General features: G+C 35.2%; 1 protein-coding gene across 1 annotated transcript; it reads right to left on the reverse strand.

The window, feature by feature from the left end:
- Positions 1-367: 367 nt before the first annotated feature.
- On the reverse strand, positions 368-20023 carry LOC100373844 (phosphatidylinositol-3-phosphatase SAC1-like). Its single transcript, XM_085500283.1, has 18 exons — positions 19956-20023; positions 19420-19517; positions 18732-18809; positions 18455-18582; positions 17180-17329; positions 16443-16536; positions 15098-15285; positions 14728-14814; positions 13995-14063; positions 13549-13628; positions 13162-13260; positions 8405-8543; positions 7497-7566; positions 7178-7250; positions 6172-6265; positions 5641-5742; positions 4265-4325; positions 368-3475 (listed from the first exon to the last, which is right to left on the reverse strand). Exons 1-18 carry the CDS (start codon positions 19979-19981, stop codon positions 3339-3341), a joined length of 1773 nt encoding a protein of 590 aa, XP_085356409.1. The 5' UTR covers positions 19982-20023; the 3' UTR covers positions 368-3338.
- Positions 20024-21227: the final 1204 nt, after the last annotated feature.

Here is a 21227-nt window from a genome sequence, read left to right on the forward strand (position 1 = left end):
AAATGGTTGACTAGCACACGCACACGCACACATAGACAGGACTTGAATGCGAAATGGTTGACTAGCACACACACACGCACACATAGACAGGACTTGAATGCGAAATGGTTGACTAGCACACGCACGCACACGCACACATAGACAGGACTTGAATGCGAAATGGTTGACTAGCACACGCACACACACACATAGACAGGACTTGAATGCGAAATGGTTGACTAGCACACACACACGCACACATAGACAGGACTTGAATGCGAAATGGTTGACTAGCACACACACACGCACACATAGACAGGACTTGAATGCGAAATGGTTGACTAGCACACACACACGCACACAGACAGGACTTAAATGACAAATACTGTATCTTGAAAGAGTAAATTTATTCTGGAAGCATTCAATGTCAGCTACAGATACAATAGTTTATTTGAAACTACTCTCACCAAAAGGCAGTAACAATTTCACATGTACAACATGTGTGCAATATACGGTACACAAAAAAATTACATTTTGCTGTTAATACTCCTTGCTCATTTACATACAACAAATCATGTGAAAAAAGGTAAAACAGAACTAAAAGTTAATTTCCAAGGGTAAAAAAAGTCAATTGCATAAATTACCGACCAGAAAGTTTGGCGCTAATGACACCGGCAAAGTCATCCCACATCAACATGCTGCATGTGAGAATTGTCACATTCATCATTATTGACAAAATATGCGTAAATTTTAGTGTTTTATGATGATACTCCAGTCATTGATTTACTTAATAGAAGAATTTGGAATTGAAAAAAAAATATGAATTTGCAGACTTTCACATCAACAGCGTTAATTTGCAACATGCACCAGTTATAATATAGGTTCCATTTCTTAGATTTTTGTAACAGTGAAGCAGTATGATATTGACTGGTTGGTCAAAATTTAAGCAAGATTCTTTGTGTGGTGAAATATTTTTGGCAGCTGCAAGAGTTCCCAGATATTCTATGTCAATTTTGTAACTAAATTGATAGGATGTTGTACATGGCTTAACAAATACATGCTAAATACAACAGAATACAAAATTGGAAGAGGACTGAAAATCTCTTCAAGTGTCGTTATGACTAAGAGGTCAAAAAGTGAATAAAACAAAATCACCTCTAGGATCAATTCTCAGTCAACAAATTTACTAAAAGAATCAGTCACAGATGTCTGACATACTAGTAGTTAAAATTGACAGATTAGGCAAATTTAATGTACAGTTCAAAGATCAAAACTGTACATTATTTTTTATACGAGCCTATTTGGAACTCAAAAATGAATATTAAGTTCCTAATTGTGAAACAAAAATAGTATGCACATAAAAATTAATTTTAAAAAAAAGTTGAAAAATTCTCTCAGTAGACAAAATGCAGGTTTTGATGTTATTTAACATTATGTTTGAGTAAGTAATCAAATCCACCATCTTGTTTGCAGATAATTGTGTTATAATTAGTAAAGTGCTCTTTCAAATAAAAAAAACCCATGACTAAAGCAAATAAATGTTAGACTTTAAAGTACCTTTGAAATCATGATCAATGAGTAGTTGTTGTAATTCAGAAATGCAAGAGTTGGTGATACAGGATAAAGGAGCTACAATTGATACTGGCAATCATTGAGGTAATGGTATATACCACAATCAATCCATAAATGGTGCAATTAGAATGGATCACTGCATCTGCTCTGACATGTAACTATTTTTTACAAGAAAAAAAATAATTTAAGTTTGTGGTTGTTCTGGAATGACGAGTGAAATTAATGCAACTCAGAGAGTATATTCATATTACTACCCCCAGTAGGGAAAAATATCAAAATGATATAACATTATTTGTACAGATAACATTACTGTGTCTTTACATGCAATTGCATATGAAAGTGGCATTACATGTTTTTTTCTCTAATTTATTTTGTGATTTCAACAAACCTAAATAGGTCTATAGATGTTGAAAGGCAATGGGAGACAACACCATATCATATTGAGGGAAAACAAAACACTTATGGCAAAGAAAACCAATAACAATCTACTACGTAGAGACAATAATAATTATAATGCATTTTTTTTCAGTTGGTTAACATTTTAAGCTATAAACAAGCTCAATAAAATCAGTAACTGAAACATTAATTTTTTTTATTTTAAATAATATACATAACATACCATATTTATGAATCCACAATAAAATTACATTTAAGCATAAAATCTTGTCTAACTTCAGTGAAATTTAAAGGTCCAATATTGCCAAAAAGAAGTATTTTTACCACAGGTTAATCTAGACATTCTCGCCAAAAAAAAAACAAGGCCGTATACAATTATTATTGTGGTCTTTATCATTATGAAACATAATAATATTACTAAAATTTGTATAACAGAGGAAACAATCTACTGATTAATATAAATATTCATGATATGCAAATTTTGTTGTTTCATTCCGACGTTATTTGAAATATTGATTGGGAGATATTTATCATATTGTGATTATGGAATAACCCATAGTACTGAATAATTATTATAGAGACAACTGCAACAAGTTTCTTTGATTATATGCTGACATATATAAGACTAGTCGCGTACATGTCCACACGCTTGCAAGAACACCAACAAGTCTTGTTGGTTGTATGCTGAATAGTAAAAGAACACCAGTCAGTACACTACACATGTGAAAACTGCAATGAATATAACTGTGTCTTTTAAGGACAGCATTGCTTCTTCACTTTAAGCTGCGACTCAAATACATAATCTATACCTACTATTCTATCGTCTATAAGGCCAGTGCCTAAAGACCAAGCATCCAATGTAAGTGACCTGTACACAGTTGTCTCTGGACTAAGCAGTCAGGGCTAAGTACTGCATTGACTCACAATTGAGTACTATACATGAACCGTATATAAAACTATGTATACATTAGAAATTAATTATCATAGCATGGACCATGTCATGGTATTAAATAATTCACCTATCTCTACTACCCTTTGCGTCAATTTTACAATTTTTTTACAAATTTAAATTACCTAGAAGTTTTCCTAAGGAACTAAGAGAGAAGGGGCATTTCATGCACATTATGCATCAACTTACTTTAAATTTAAAAGTGTATATAAAACCACTGTATTAATTATTATGCTATAAAATTCATTCTGACAACGTTAATTTATTTACACCTTCTTACTTAATAATGACAAATGGTTATTAGCTCAGACTGGAAATAGCAAATAATTTTTGATGAAATGTTGATGAAATTGAATACTGTAGAGATTCATCTTTCAAAAACATACCACTGATTATTAAAATACACTACTGAATAACGAACGTCTGTTGCTACTGGATATATCTAATCACTCTTGACTTTGGCTTGTGTTAGTTTCGGTCTATCGACAAATTCCACCCCATTAGCATAAATAATTGCAAGAGTAACCATGGTTGCCGCTGCCCAAAACAACACATACATTGCCTGCTGGTAGAACTCGGCTACAAGAAATGAAAGACAATGCAAATAAAGTTATCAACGAACGAAACACTCAAGATACAGCATAAAGTTTAAAATGAAGTCATGAAATGAAAAAGGAGGCTATCAGCTGATATAGAATTTGAGATGCACATTGTGAAAGCAATCTAAGTCAATGATAATAACAGAAAACTTAAGACACAAAAGGAGTAAATTTGATTATACATTGTATGCAGGACAAAAATCTGTAAATTGGGTAATCATTATGCTAATGAGGAAATTAATATGCATAGTTCAACCCCAAACTCATCAGGTCTGTGGTTATCTCACAACATCTATATATACTATTGCCACAAAAATTCACAGTTCTGATTGAGATACCTGTAAAACAGCTAAACTAAAAATTTACAATTACAAATATGCAAATTAGATATTCAATATGCACAAATTTCCACAATGAACTATTTAGTTATGTGGATTATCCTCAAGCACTTACATAGGATTCATAGAAATCTGTTTTGCGAAACAACCAAAATTTTGTAATTAATGACAATCAATTTGCATGGCATCTGGACCAAAACTAATCAGGTAAATGGAGTATGGCGCACCAATACAACTAGTTTCTTTGAAATCAGTTAAGTGGTTCTTGAGATATCAAAATATAGGTCTATCATGAAAAGTGAAGCGATAAATTTAATTCAATTACATTAAATTACAATCAATTTAATTGAACTGAATTTAGTTAAAATAACTCAAATTTCATTCTATTTCCTAAATCTATTTTATATATTTGTAATAAAAGATATTCTTACCAGCTGGTATAAGAAGGCATATTATACACATAGAGATAGCAACTAATGCAATGACTGGAAGCTGTGAATGAAAATACCGTATATACATAATGTTAACATTTCAGGAAGAAAATTTACATATGTTATAACAAATACCATATTTCTAGGTGTGTTATGATTTTAAATAATGTATTTTAATAATCCAGTATACAATAAATACAATTTTTGTTTTTGTATTTATAAACTTTTATTGGAGTTTGCACTGAAATTATCATCTTACATACTTGGTTTGTAAATTACAAGTTGTAGTTAATCTACATATTGTGAAGTGGACTGGGTAACATTTTTCATAAAATATCCCCATTTCTTGCTATGAGAAGTCAACCTATTCCATCAGACAGCAATGAAATACTTTATACTTTACATATCTTTTGTATGCCATGAATTCTAGCTTTTAATTTTTATGTCTACCCAAGTAAATATATTTTTTTGCTACCAGAAAGAGGAAGTTCACTAAACATGTAAAATTTTCATCCCCAAGAAGGATTTGTTGTGCATTCGGGAATGCCCTCAGGCCAAGCTTGCCCCCCCCCACAATTTTTGGTTTATGGCACCTTTACTAGAGCCAATGCTATATTTATTAGTTTTATGCAACCCTTAATGTAAGAGAGGCACACTAGTATTAGAAGATAGCAATTATATCATATTTTCTCTGTTAGAGGTACACACAAAAAACTAAAAATATCAATTAGTGCATATCATTAAAGAGCGGCAGTCGTCGCGCCACGCATGCGCGAGATATATGGGTCTCATATAAACAAAGATGGTGACTTTGGTCGTTGCACAGATCAACGAGTACTAACTGACACGTTTCCAAGCTTTAATTAGGTATTTTTAGGTGATTGGAAAGTTTCAAAGGAGTCACCGGCGGTATTCAGTGCAAGTTGCGCCCAGGTCAAACCTCATACTTGTGATTTCCATTTGAAGAGCGCACTGGATTGTGGGAAAATCAATGTTATCAACACAAATGTCGCACATGTGCAGCGCGACGACCACCGCGCTTTAAGTTTGACCAATGACATAACTCTGTTATTTACATAAGTGCATATATTACTAATATAGTAAATATGGTATACATATATACAGTATAAGCTTTACTCAATGTGTCATAGTAACACATATATGAAAAATAACTGACATTAAAAAAATAGTAACATTTGATTGAGAAAGTTTGTTATAAAAATAAAGATGTTTTTTTCCAAACTCAAAACATTAAGTGAGAAAGGACCAAGAATATATTAAAAAAAAAGCAAAATAAATGTTATTAAATTTTTAGAGTAATAAACTGAAAAATTTTCCCAAACAAGTATTCAGATAAATATGACAGATTTACTTACTGCAATGAATTTTGCTTCTTTTTGTTTTTGTAATGGCGATGGTGCGATGTAACCCTCCCCCTCTTCCACAATGTAATTCCCAAGAAATAAATCGATTGCATCCTAAAAATGAAAAGAATACAATTCAAGAATGAAATGGGAGGCGACAGACACTGGCGAGACTGAAAAAACGTATGCAGCCAAGAAAATGATTGTTAGGAATCATGTTACATGTACACACTGTCCCAGAGCATCTATGTACCGAGTTTCATCGAAATCTGACCAGAAGTTCATGAGATAACAGTCGAAAAGACGGACATACATACAGACACACAGATTTGACAGGATAATATTGACAAAATGGACACTACCCGGTATGCACTAAAATAGGCTGGTGATCCTTCCAACTATTGTTATATTGAGTTTGAGTACAATTTATTGCAAATGAATAAATTCTAGATATTTTTAATTCATTCATGAATTCTACTTTAAAAAATGCAGACATGGGATTGAAAGCTGACTCCAAACCTATTAAAGGTGCATGCGACTAACCTGTCTAAAACCATCTGAAAAATTATTTTTATAATATCTAATCGATGAATTGTAGCCGTCTTTCAGTAATCCCCACTTGGTCCGTTTACCAGTCCTACAAAGACATGAAACATGTTAGATAAACATACTGTTACTACACGGATACTAACATGAACAAATTATTTTATAGAATATACAGAACTGGCATACCACAAAAATACTCAAAAAGTATGACTTTTGTAACTCACAAATCAGTACTAGTGTCTAAATTAAGGGTCAAATTAGCATAATTTGTTGAAATTGGCTAAAGAAGTTTAAATGATCTTTTTTAGGGTGAACTGCAGTGGCAAAATCTACCCCGGGGTAGTGTTCATTTTCAAAAAATCATTGCCACAGAAGTTGATAAACAAGACTTCACCTTTGATCTGACAAGGCATCAGTATTTTTCAATCAAGATGTTTTTCTCATTGTTAAACAGTCCTCTACTCCACTGGGACAAAGGACCAGTGTTCCTTCAAAGCATATATGACAACTTTGCTATTTATCCAGGAAAGTCGATCAAGTCAAATATTAATTTCATAAATGATGACATTAAAGCGTGGTAGTCGTCGCTGCGCATGTGCAAGATATATGGGTCTCATATAAACAAAGATGGCGACTTTGACTGTTGCGCAGATCAACGAGTACGAACTGAGACGTTTCCAAGTTTTAATTAAGTAATTTTCATGTTATTGGAAGGTATCAAAGGAGTCACCCAGTCACGCCCAGGTCAAACCTCATACTTGTGATTTCCATTTGAAGAGCGCATTGGGTTGTGGGAAAATCAATGTTTATCAACACAAATGTGGCACATGTGCAGCGCGACGACTATCATGCTTTAAGCATAAAGTTGTGCAAATGATGACTTTTTCAGTGCACAAATTAGTGAGGTCACCAAGCAAGACATGTGTAAATACAAAAGACAGTAAAGTTAATTTCAATTCTACTGGACCATTTACTGGACCTTAGAAAGCAGGTCATACCCTACCTTGTAAAGTCTGTCTTAAGAGCACCAGTCCCGGAGTAATGAACAGCTAAATAATCAGCATTGTCTGCCCAAGCTATAATAGAATAAAATATCAGGATTAATCTGTTGTACTCAACTGGCAATTGACACCCAGATTCATTGTATTTTGGAAAAGCAAATTTACAGCAATACTGAGCAGTAAACATTGATGATAAGCATATAGTGATGATTTATACCATGCTATCGAATCAGAAGATGCCAAGGAACTCCAGACAATGACAAACTCAAAACTGGAGAAGCAGAGACTGAAAATGGAAAATATATAAAAAGATACACTTACTATTTTTAAATATATATTCAAAATGCACCTGGTCATGTACATTTTGTCCAGGATTGAGCACACCAAATTTCTGGAAAATAAAAAGGAGAAGAAGTTAGGCAACATGCAGCCTCGACTGAGATAGCTCCACCACTAGCAATGCACTTATCGTTGGAACCCACACATGTTTTAGTTTATGTTAGAACTTTTACGATTACATCATTGCTTCATTTAGCTACAATGTTATAGCATTCAGCCAATAGCATGGTTTACCGCTCAAATGTTGTTATTGTTACAATCTGTCACTTGCTGTTGCTCCACCATCTTGTTGTCTCTTGGTGAGTCCGAAATAAAACTCTTGAATGACTAACTAATTGTTGTGACTGAGTGGTATTCCTAAATCGACCGCAGACGTCCCTAAATAGATTGTGGCTATCCCCACAGCACTTTTCAATTAGAGAATTGATGATATCATCACAAAATGAACAAATCTGTCAGAGGTCCACCTGTAGTACCTATATGTGTAATACCAAATCAATCAAGAAGTCAAAAATATAACTTTTTACAAAAATTACAGAGGTACATATACACCAGTATTAAAGCAATCAAGCTTGTAATTTTCAAGAAGTCTAAAAAGTAAAAAGTTAACACAGACACCGGAGACTAACAATAACTTATATGATAAGCTCCACAAAGTCGACAGCAGAGGTAACAAAAGGTATCTGCTACATGTTGAAAAGTTAGGCAACATAAGCTATCCATCACACATGATTAGAAGTTAGGCAACATAAGTTATTTCCTACATAGCATTTTATTTCTTTGCTTCACAAGAAGGAAGTAACATCTCACCACTAGAGGGCAGACTATTCATTGGATAGATGCATCATACTCCGTATCACTGAAGTTGAGAGCGATTAAGACAAGCTTACCTCTAATTGATGTTGTAAACTTCTTCTTGCGAGTAAACTTTGAACTACATTTGTCCTATCTAAGCAGTCAATACAATTTGTACGGAATACCCCTTCCTGTTGCCTTATACAAAATCCATCACGGCGCAACATAAAATACCTGAATAGACATAAATCATGTACAATTTAGAATTATATAATTGAACTTAAGAATTATTATAATAAGTTTAATTTGAAATAATAAGACAGTAAACCTTCAAAAATACAACCCTCCATCTTGGATCAGTCTTAATATAGTCTCTATTCCTTCTTAGACTTACCCGAAATCATCCTGAGTCTTAGACACCCTATCTATCAGTATAGACAGTCTATCCCATCTCAAACTTACCCCAAGTCATCCTGAGTCTTAGGCACCCTATCTATCAGTATAGACAGTATATCCCATCTCAGACTTACCCCAAATCATCCTGAGTCTTAGACACCCTATTTATCAGTATAGACAGTCTATCCCATCTCAGACTTACCCCAAATCATCCCGAGTCTTAGACACCCTATCTATCAGTATAGACAGTCTATCCCATCTCAGACTTACCCCAAATCATCCTGAGTCTTAGACACCCTATCTATCTGTATAGACAGTCTATCCCATCTCAGACTTACCCCAAATCATCCCGAGTCTTAGACACCCTATCTATCAGTATAGACAGTCTATCCCATCTCAGACTTACCCCAAATCATCCTGAGTCTTAGACACCCTATCTATCTGTATAGACAGTCTATCCCATCTCAGACTTACCCCAAATCATCCTGAGTCTTAGACACCCTATTTATCAGTATAGACAGTCTATCCCATCTCAGACTTACCCCAAATCATCCCGAGTCTTAGACACCCTATCTATCAGTATAGACAGTCTATCCCATCTCAGACTTACCCCAAATCATCCTGAGTCTTAGACACCCTATCTATCTGTATAGACAGTCTATCCCATCTCAGACTTACCCCAAATCATCCTGAGTCTTAGACACCCTATCTATCAGTATAGACAGTCTATCCCATCTCAGACTTACCCCAAATCATCCTGAGTCTTAGACACCCTATCTATCTGTATAGACAGTCTATCCCATCTCAGACTTACCCCAAATCATCCTGAGTCTTAGACACCCTATCTATCAGTATAGACAGTCTATCCCATCTCAAACTTACCCCAAATCATCCTGAGTCTTAGACACCCTATCTATCAGTATAGACAGTCTATCCCATCTCAGACTTACCCCAAATCATCCTGAGTCTTAGACACCCTATCTATCTGTATAGACAGTCTATCCCATCTCAGACTTACCCCAAATCATCCTGAGTTTTAGACACCCTATCTATCTGTATAGACAGTCTATCCCATCTCAGATTTACCCCAAATCATCCTGAGTCTTAGACACCCTATCTATCAGTATAGACAGTCTATCCCATCTCAGACTTACCCCAAATCATCCTGAGTCTTAGACACCCTATCTATCAGTATAGACAGTCTATCCCATCTCAGACTTACCCCAAATCATCCTGAGTCTTAGACACCCTATCTATCTGTATAGACAGTCTATCCCATCTCAGACTTACCCCAAATCATCCTGAGTTTTAGACACCCTATCTATCTGTATAGACAGTCTATCCCATCTCAGACTTACCCCAAATCATCCTGAGTCTTAGACACCCTATCTATCAGTATAGACAGTCTATCCCATCTCAAACTTACCTCAAGTCATCCTGAGTCTTAGGCACCCTATCTATCAGTATAGACAGTATATCCCATCTCAGACTTACCCCAAATCATCCTGAGTCTTAGACACCCTATTTATCAGTATAGACAGTCTATCCCATCTCAGACTTACCCCAAATCATCCCGAGTCTTAGACACCCTATCTATCAGTATAGACAGTCTATCCCATCTCAGACTTACCCCAAATCATCATGAGTCTTAGACACCCTATCTATCTGTATAGACAGTCTATCCCATCTCAGACTTACCCCAAATCATCCTGAGTCTTAGACACCCTATCTATCAGTATAGACAGTCTATCCCATCTCAGACTTACCCCAAATCATCCTGAGTCTTAGACACCCTATCTATCTGTATAGACAGTCTATCCCATCTCAGACTTACCCCAAATCATCCTGAGTCTTAGACACCCTATCTATCAGTATAGACAGTCTATCCCATCTCAAACTTACCCCAAATCATCCTGAGTCTTAGACACCCTATCTATCAGTATAGACAGTCTATCCCATCTCAGACTTACCCCAAATCATCCTGAGTCTTAGACACCCTATTTATCAGTATAGACAGTCTATCCCATCTCAGACTTACCCCAAATCATCCTGAGTCTTAGACACCCTATCTATCTGTATAGACAGTCTATCCCATCTCAGACTTACCCCAAATCATCCTGAGTTTTAGACACCCTATCTATCTGTATAGACAGTCTATCCCATCTCAGATTTACCCCAAATCATCCTGAGTCTTAGACACCCTATCTATCAGTATAGACAGTCTATCCCATCTCAGACTTACCCCAAATCATCCTGAGTCTTAGACACCCTATCTATCAGTATAGACAGTCTATCCCATCTCAGACTTACCCCAAATCATCCTGAGTCTTAGACACCCTATCTATCTGTATAGACAGTCTATCCCATCTCAGACTTACCCCAAATCATCCTGAGTTTTAGACACCCTATCTATCTGTATAGACAGTCTATCCCATCTCAGACTTACCCCAAATCATCCTGAGTCTTAGACACCCTATCTATCAGTATAGACAGTCTATCCCATCTCAGACTTACCCCAAATCATCCTGAGTCTTAGACACCCTATCTATCAGTATAGACAGTCTATCCCATCTCAGACTTACCCCAAATCATCCTGAGTCTTAGACACCCTATCTATCAGTATAGACAGTCTATCCCATCTCAGACTTACCCCAAATCATCCTGAGTCTTAGACACCCTATCTATCAGTATGGACAGTCTTTCGTAGACTGGCGCAGTTGGGGCGATTAATTTGTTTTTGTAGTTTAAATAAAATTTTAAAAAAATCGCGAAATGGAGGTGTTAGCGCGAAATCACCTCGACTGGTTTATTCTGTAGGAAATTCATTGCTATTAAATATTCATGAGCACATATTATAATGAGGTGGGCACAGAAATACGTGCATAATGAGGTCAACATGGTAAATGTCACACTGCAGACCCAACATGGCGGCACATTGAAATTTGAGTTTGTCGTAGTCGTCGTTTCTAATTCATCACAGTGTGTAAAAAAGTAACTCATACTAGTCGTAGAATTAAAAAAAAATCTTCTCGGTCAGAGGTCAGTTGAAGAGACGTTGTGATTGGCTTAAATGGTTGTCAATTAGAACACTCATTAACATAATTACATGTTGAAAAATCAACGGGTTCCTGCGGAGTTGATAGAGGGCCATGCAGAATAAACCAGTCGGGTGATTATGCAGTTACAGGGTATTTCGAGCTAACACCTCCATTTCGCGAAATTTTTTATTTTATTTAAACTACAAAAACAAATTAATCGCCTCGACTGCGCCAGTCTAAGTCTATCCCATCTCAAACTTACCCCAAGTCATCCTGAGTCTTAGGCACCCTATCTATCAGTATAGACAGTCTATCCCATCTCAGACTTACCCCAAATCATCCCGAGTCTTAGACACCCTATCTATCAGTATAGACAGTCTATCCCATCTCAGACTTACCCCAAATCATCCTGAGTCTTAGACACCCTATCTATCTGTATAGACAGTCTATCCCATCTCAGACTTACCCCAAATCATCCTGAGTCTTAGACACCCTATCTATCAGTATAGACAGTCTATCCCATCTCAGACTTACCCCAAATCATCCTGAGTCTTAGACACCCTATCTATCAGTATAGACAGTCTATCCCATCTCAGACTTACCCCAAATCATCCTGAGTCTTAGACACCCTATCTATCAGTATAGACAGTCTATCCCATCTCAGACTTACCCCAAATCATCCTGAGTCTTAGACACCCTATCTATCAGTATAGACAGTCTATCCCATCTCAGACTCATCCCAAATCATCCTGAGTCTTAGACACCCTATCTATCTGTATATACAGTCTATCCCATCTCAGACTTACCCCAAATCATCCTGAGTCTTAGACACCCTATCTATCAGTATAGACAGTCTATCGCATCTCATACTTACCCCAAATCATCCTGAGTCTTAGACACCCTATCTATCTGTATAGACAGTCTATCCCATCTCAGACTTACCCCAAATCATCCTGAGTCTTAGACACCCTATCTATCAGTATAGACAGTCTATCCCATCTCAGACTTACCCCAAATCATCCTGAGTCTTAGACACCCTATCTATCAGTATAGACAGTCTATCCCATCTCAGACTTACCCCAAATCATCCTGAGTCTTAGACAACCTATCTATCAGTATAGACAGTCTATCCCATCTCAGACTTACCCCAAATCATCCTGAGTCTTAGACACCCTATCTATCAGTATAGACAGTCTATCCCATCTCAGACTTACCCCAAATCATCCTGAGTCTTAGACACCCTATCTATCAGTATAGACAGTCTATCCCATCTCAGACTTACCCCAAATCATCCTGAGTCTTAGACACCCTATCTATCAGTATAGACAGTCTATCCCATCTCAGACTTACCCCAAATCATCCTGAGTCTTAGACACCCTATCTATCAGTATAGACAGTCTATCCCATCTCAGACTTACCCCAAATCATCCTGAGTCTTAGACACCCTATCTATCAGTATAGACAGTCTATCCCATCTCATTCGCCTACATTCATAATGGAAATCAAAAGCTTCATACCTGCAAAATACAATACATCATATGAATGTTGAGATATAAACACTAAGAATACACAGTGGAGAGTAAATACGACAACATTAATTTGGTAAATTGAATAATTGGTGAACACAATGTGTAAAATACAAGAGTATAATTCAACCCACGTTGGCACTATTTAATTGAATGTTGTCTCTTGTTCAAATCCCACAGCCATCCTGTTTGGAATTACTAAGAGACAACATGTATCTGTGTTCTATGATTTCCGTGTACCTGTTGGATGAAACCCATAACAAAGAACATATGTCTTACTTAAGAGAGTTGTTTCCGGTTTCATAAACATATCTTGCAAAAGCTTTCTCTAATTTGTCTTCAGCACCTTTATGATCCAACTATACAAAGAAAGAGCAGATTTTAATGAAGTACTAGCAGAGTCATTTTCTAGCAATAAAAACTAGTAATGTCTTATTACCCATTCACATCACACACTGTGATCATCATCTCAAGAAATAAAAAGTCTATGCTCATTCCCTAGTTTTATTCAAGCAATAAAATTCAGTCAATAGCTGACTCTGATAAGATATTACTATATATACATCATAGCAAGGTAGAGGTAGAGTCACTTATAGCAAGTGGAATGCCACATGGCTAGATGTAGGACCACTAGAGGGCAGTAGATACTTTGACAGACTATTGATCTCCTATACTCAATGAATAGACAAGGGGCGTCTGTGTATGACTGTTTACAAGAAACTCACCAAGTTTATAATAACCTGTTTACCATAATTCACAATCTGACTGTCAAAATGCCTCTGGAATCCATCCAACTAGAAAAAAAAATTATGAATATGGATTATTGCAAATTTCAGACCAATGCCAAACAACAAATACTGAAACTGCGCCTTCTATTAAAATTGTACAATGCAACAGAGACGTTGTGGCTTCTATTAGAGCATCTAAACATACGAGGAATGGCAAGTTTTTGGTTTTCAATTGTTCAAAAAAAATCTGTGCGGCTTCCAATACAGATTTTACGGTAGTAGCTTACTAGTCAAGTGGACTGTGCTGGTGAACTAGAATGTGAGGAAACTCCTCAATCAAAGGTGCATGACTTTGAATCCCACTAGCAGTGATATGCATGGTTTTTGTATGTTTTCTATTCTGAGGTGATGCTTTTACAGCAGTTCGAAGATCTTAACAAGCTTCGTATCTCATCATATAGACTACACAAATGTTTAAAGCGAGGAAGTCGTCACCTATGCATGCGACGAATGACCATAGCGCGTCGTTGTTTACAAACAAGTGTCTACCCATGAGTCTTTGCGTTTTTAGCGTGTGTTGTTATCGTGACGAACCCCTAGGTTTAACATTTATTTCAACGTATTACCCCCGGTACTCGGGTTTCAATCTCACAACGGCTTTTGATTTTAAATGAACAAGAAAACTCTGACTTTAAAAATGATATAATTTACAAGATGATAAACTTCTCACCTGTTTTTGTGTATTACTCAACAATGGTTTAGGTTTGTACTTTAAATTTGGTCTTTGAGACCAAAACATCGGAACAGATCCTCTGGTCTAGGGAGAAAATGTAAAATCACTCAATGTTTAATATATTTCAGGCAGTAAAACTTGACAAATTTCATTGAATATATGGAACATTATGGAAAGCAAAATTGAAAACATAACATAATAAATTGTTTGAATACAAGAATATTGAAAAGAAAATTGTTTTTGTTTAAGGCAAACTGACCTGGTTCTTTTTATCCATTGAATTCCTGGATAAAAAGAACCAGGTCAGTTTGCCTTGAACAAAAACAAATCTCTTTTCAATATTCCCTGGAAATTGAATTTTTTTTACCTGCACAAAGGATGACTTGTTCCCTTCATATTGCACAATTTGTTCGGTTTCAACGTAGTTTGCAGCATGGCCCTCACTATCTACACCACGCATGTAATAACGCACACCAGCACGGAAACAACTCCGTCTTGACATCAATATATAATCAAAACTTCTACCATTGATTGCAGCAGAATGAATACCAACATCTGAGCAGGCATTGCTGAGGAAAGTATTTACTCTACATACATCTTATAAGTTGAGTCAATGTTCATGGTGTACACTGAATCATGGATAGTTTCTGGTCTGGTAACCAAATTGGCTAATTAAAAGTGGGCTGCTGTTTCCATGGATCTACCCAGGATGATTATCATTGACAACCGACATACTACTGACGTTTTTCTGGACCTTGTGGTGCATAGAATACCCTCAGTGAGCATTGTGTCGTCACAGGAAGCGCTGTCCCAGCACAGACCCGTGTCATATGACGTCTTACTAGCCGATTTTGGCTAAAATAGCGCTCCGTCACCTCTTTACACCAGTGTTTATACACGAAACTTGATATTGCTTTTTACAGTTTAATTTGCTTTTTAATCGCATATTTTAGTGAAATTTTGTTTAGGGAGTGACATATTAATGTCATACATAATTAAATCTTTGAAACAATAGAAACTACCGGTAACACATAATAACAATAATCAAATTTGTGTTTGAAGATCGAAAGTACTCGCGTAATTTCTGGTTTCAAACGGTTCGAAAATAGAACGTCTTTGAGCGAGACATTAGCAGCGTAAACTTATTGCAAATTTGCGCAATTTTGGGGCCAGTTTGTCCTTACAGTATTTCTAAGTTTCATTTATCATTATTTAGTAAACAGGCCCCTGAAAGGATTTAATATATTTGTAAAATACACGCCAACCGACGACTGAATTCGAAGCGTTCAAAGTTTTGAACAAACGCCCTGCACACTTTTCACCATATGCGTCAAATCGGTGTAGAAAGGACGCCAACCTGCAACGCCAATGCTCAGTGAGAGCAGAATGTACAAGTGTATTATTGTACTCAGGTAGAAAAAATTCAAATTGCAGGAAGTGTACCCACAAGACGTAACAAAACTATCCAAACAGAAAAAGAAGGGTAAATTTAGGAGAACCAAACCAAAGGTGGCATAATCAAATTTCATAATGCATAGTTTATTTACTTTCATTTATGTGCAAATTGTAAGTACTGACACGTAGTACATTTTGCCATATTCCATTGGGACTAAGTGACAGGGCTGTGTGACAGTCTTCCTATCATAATGGCACTATTTTATCCCGCCGTCAACCAATACATTACAATACTTTATACATGTACTAAAGGATACAACCTAACATTACTGGTAGCGTAAACCTGTGAAGTTCAGGTTGATTTGCTAATTCTCGTAAAAGATGGCCATTCCATACAAATCTCTGGTCTGCCTGCAAGTATAATGAATATAATAAGTTAGGTGAAAAAGTACAGCAAAGCACGAAAATCTCAGTAAAAATCACATAGTGAAATCTCAGAAATTGTGAAACTGGACAATTTCACCACAGTTGCTAGTGACAAAGTTAGGTTGGTACACTTTTGATACAGACTGTTATGGCCAAATACTAATCTTGCGGTGGTATTTTTCAATACTTGCATAACATTATACTGCATCATTTAACATGTATTTTTACACATATTTATTATTTTGTTTATGTTACGGTTTGATATTCAACATTAGTTTTTCAATAGACTTGTCAATTAATGGGAAAAAATATCAATACCTGAATACAGACTTAGAGTGTCACAACGCAATAAGAGAATTATTTTCTGGTATATTTAGTACTATATAGTGGCAAACACATAATTAACAGTGTCAGCTATAAATATAGAATTCTATAAATATAGATTCTATAAATATAGAATTCTAGGATAATAATTACCAATAACATCTACTTTCTTCTTAAAAGTTCAAGCATGGAATTTCTGTGGCTAAGCATGGTAAAACTGCAGGCTTAAAACGCTTGGGGGGAGAACACTAATCCTTCATTTTACACATTTAGCAAATCACTTAATTCTTCCTTGTAAACTTACCCTTTCATGAAGAGACATTGATAAAAATTCCGGACTAGTGTTATGCAGCCTGGCTAAACTATGAGTGAGGTCATACGTCGTTGAAAAATAATAGCCAGGTAAATCTAACACTAATTTAGTCATGGATTCATATATTTTGTTGTCTTGGATCTGGAAAAAAGTTAAAAAAGAATATTATTAAGCACAGCTGTTTTTTTTAAATATTACTGAATACATCATAGATTCGATAAGATACAGTTGTAAAACAAGTCTATATAGTTATAAGTCTATCATTCAGTTATTTTATTTATTTCGTAAAAACAACACATGATACACACATACCGATATTAAATTTGTAATGAGAAAGAAATAATAGAAAATACAAAGGCAAAAATTAGGTGTGTTACAATTAGTTAAATATAGACACTGTCTCTTTTAAAATGATTCACATTATTTTAGTCGCATTTATGGAAATTGAGATTATGGCTTATTTAATTTTAAGGCCCATATATAGGGAGTACTTGTTCAGAGTTTGTTAGCCTATTTAAAATCAAATTCAGCAGCTATAATTTTCTAATAATTCAAAATAACTAATGCTAGAAATCAACTCACTCTTAAGGTTTACAATTAAAAAAACATACTTTTAATTTCACAGAATGAACAGAGGATTAATTAATCACTGGACTGCATAATAGAAGCTTTATTTATTTACTGATATGAAATCTGGCATGGCAAGAGAGATTTGTTATTCAAAAATAATTTATTCACATGCCTGATAACAAATTTTGCATTCATAGTTCCCTTACATACAATTGTTTTTTTTGCTCCTTATGCATCATAATTTTTTTACACACAATCCTCCAGCCCATCCATTTTCAAATTGAGAAACCCCTTTAATAAGAAACACCATTCTACTACATTTTCTCAGTAGATTTATATGGAAGTTCGATAATAATTTTTTTTTTTGGATCACCAACTCATCCATTCCAATAAAATGGTACTGTTGCACACAAAAAAATAAAATAAAAAATAAAACATTTGAGCTGATTAAAATTAAATAACTCTTGACTTAAAAAAATTGTTTTACAAGCAGAATGCTAATTATTACTTTGGTCTATAAAAAAAAAATCTACATATCGTGTAATGATTGCAAAAAGAGTGGTCTCAAAAGACAGGTGGTTTTCATACACAGGTTGCTCATGTGTTATGCCTTGAGACTGCCGAAATATGGTCACTATAGGCAGGTGGTCTTTAAATAGAAGTGGTCACTAACACAAGTTTGACTGTATTTATTACCTGGTCCTCTGTAAGGTGTCCAGTTGATCGTTTGTAGGGAATCATTTCAGTCTCCTCTACCTTCCATATTGTCTGGCTGTCGATTTCTCCGACCTTGACTTTTTTCATTATTACTATGAGGTAAGGTCCTATATAAATAATTTAAGAAAATATGAATAACAGACTTATATTATCATTTAACTGTCTATGATTTGCATTATTCAATTAACAAAGGGGCTTGCTTGCTTTATATCACGATACACGAACAAAGTGGCAAGTTCTCCACGTCAACACTTACCACCAACAAGGCGGATTATCCCCATAATTCCACATATTGCTTTCCGTATGGAATAAGTTGGCGCCTGGCCTTGATTTCCTATAATAAAATATACAAGCGTGGTTCAGATGAAATATCATACATAGAATCCCTCTATGATGAATGGTAGAATGTAATGAGGATGAACATTAACAGACTGTAGTAACTTAGATAGAAGTTATGGGTCAGAGGTCAAAGGGGTGTGGCTCAATAGGGACCCTAGAGGACCTGCATCTCATATACTATAAATTTTGCCATGTGTAGCATAATGAAATCACTAGATCAATTATTTACAAGTACCGATAAATTAAAATAAAAAAACGGAATGTTGTATAGTTGTAGGAAATGTGAACAAGCAATCAACTAAAAATAGGGATAAATCTGCTGATATTACTGCTACATTACTACCACCACTGACAAATTTAAATAAGCCCAGTTTATAAATTTTTCAAAATGAAGGAAGACTTATCAAAAGACTAGTGCTAGGTATAAAGGCTCATGGCCACTAAAACAAACACCTAAAAACAAAAATGTCTGAAAAAAAAAATTAACCAAGTCAGAAATATTTTCAAATTAATAAAATGAATATATACAGTACTGAGTTAAGAGGCAGATGTAACGGTACAATGAATTGAAAAACACTTGACAAAATTTGGGAGGTTGACAGTACCTTCTAGAGTAAGCTCTGTGCTGTTTCTATCAATGACCAATAATTCCTTAGTGCCTGAGTCCCTCGGCGCAATATAGAATTTCTCGTCAGTTATATGTCTACCAAAATAATATAGTAACATGTGTATGCGGGTAGTAGAAAAAATATTGTAAATCATAGTATAGTCACGTATTATTAAAAACACTAATATTAAAATACACACAGAGTGTTGCAGTTTGTTTGTCAGTAAAATAATAAAATTAAAATTTCGTAAGGTTGGATTGTATCAATTAAAAATAGCATAATTAATATTTATCATTCATGATCGAACGGTAATTTATCACGGACACCAATATGGCCTGATGTTGACATCCATTCGATGGATAATACTGCCACCTGCCCAGGAACCTGTTGGCAGATTTCCACGAAATGTACACGTTTTTTGACTCAACCAGATCTGTACAGTTTCAGCGAGACTAAGTCTATTAGTACGATATCAGTGATCAATAATATATCCGCATGCAATGAGTAAATTTGGTTTTAACACGTTAACTTACAATATCATTGACTCGTGGACCGCCATCTTGTCATCCCAGTGTGGAAGTGCAACTACGACGCATAGGAGGCGCTGTTCCGGGTCAACGAACTCTTGTAGCCATGCACTGTCCAGACGGGTGTTGATTGGGGGGGGGGGGGGGCAATAGATACTGGGTGATGGAGAAGCACTCTAATTGTATTGTATATTTTATTTCACCATAAAGTAAATACAAAAGGATACTTGCTAAATACATAATGCTTTGTCATTATGGTGTGGAACATGATAAATAGCTCAAAAAGAGCTAGTAAAACATCATGTCCCTACCCTAATTATAAACTAGTCAAATTCTCAGAAATATTCTTACAAATATTCAAAGGTAATGTATATAAGAATACTTAAAACTGATCAAAAAAATGTCATAAAAGTCAAGAGAGTGACAATTGTTACATAAGTCAATACTGGGTTATTTACTACAGAAATACTGTTTAAGACCTTGTTTAAATGTGTATCGAGAGGTAATATTTTTTAATGACACTGGAGCTCCAGACTAAGGTACTACTATAAATTACACTGTGTTGACTTTGAGTTAAACGTTTCCTTTCTACAAAAAAGTTTGCGTTTTCTACAGATCTTGTACTGTGCGAGTGCTGAATTGGTTCAAAATAATCTAGCACACATCTCGCATGATTTTTATTTTTCAGATCAAAAATTAACATTCCTGTTTGTAATTGACTTTTCAATTTCCGGGGAGTTTTGATAATGTTACAATTTTTGTTCACAACTTCATTAATAATTTGCCACATTTTGCCGATGTTTCCCCTGTTTTCTAAAAAACGCTTGTAATACATTTTTGCACATAATTGTGCAAATTATTTTTCCCCTCACACTGTTACTGTAGGAATTAGTCTGATTTGTTTGTGTGCAGTCCCACTCATCAACATAATTTTGTAATGGTCAAAATTTACACACTGCAATTTTTTTTATGTTTTGCTGACCGCAAGCAAACACCAAATACGTTGCCATGGTTATGACTCTACGATTCCCATATAGCAATAAACTCTTCTTTGAATTGGTAAACAGGGAAAATCTTGCATGTGATGTTAAAAATTCAAAAATCAAAAAATAAAAACTTCCATATTACAAATTAATTCAAAATTTTAAGATTAGTCTTTCAAATAAGACATTTGGCGACTTATATTTTTCTGCTATTTGAGATGCACAGCGTGAATCTAATTGAAATTTTTAATACTTACAGATTTGATTTTATATCTGTGGTTTACAGTCTAATTTA

The sequence above is a fragment of the Saccoglossus kowalevskii genome, chromosome 6, assembly GCF_978046115.1.
Source record: "Saccoglossus kowalevskii chromosome 6, keSacKowa6.1, whole genome shotgun sequence".
Taxonomy (NCBI): domain Eukaryota; kingdom Metazoa; phylum Hemichordata; class Enteropneusta; family Harrimaniidae; genus Saccoglossus; species Saccoglossus kowalevskii.

Coding starts and splice junctions, on each gene's coding strand:
- LOC100373844 (XM_085500283.1), bottom strand. CDS start 19,981: ATGGCGGTCCACGAGTCAATGATATT. Junction 14,815..15,097: donor ACAAGTCATCCTTTGTGCAG/GTAAAAAAAATT, acceptor TTTTCTCCCTAG/ACCAGAGGATCTGTTCCGAT. Junction 5,743..6,171: donor TTTCAGATGGTTTTAGACAG/GTTAGTCGCATG, acceptor TTTCATTTTTAG/GATGCAATCGATTTATTTCT.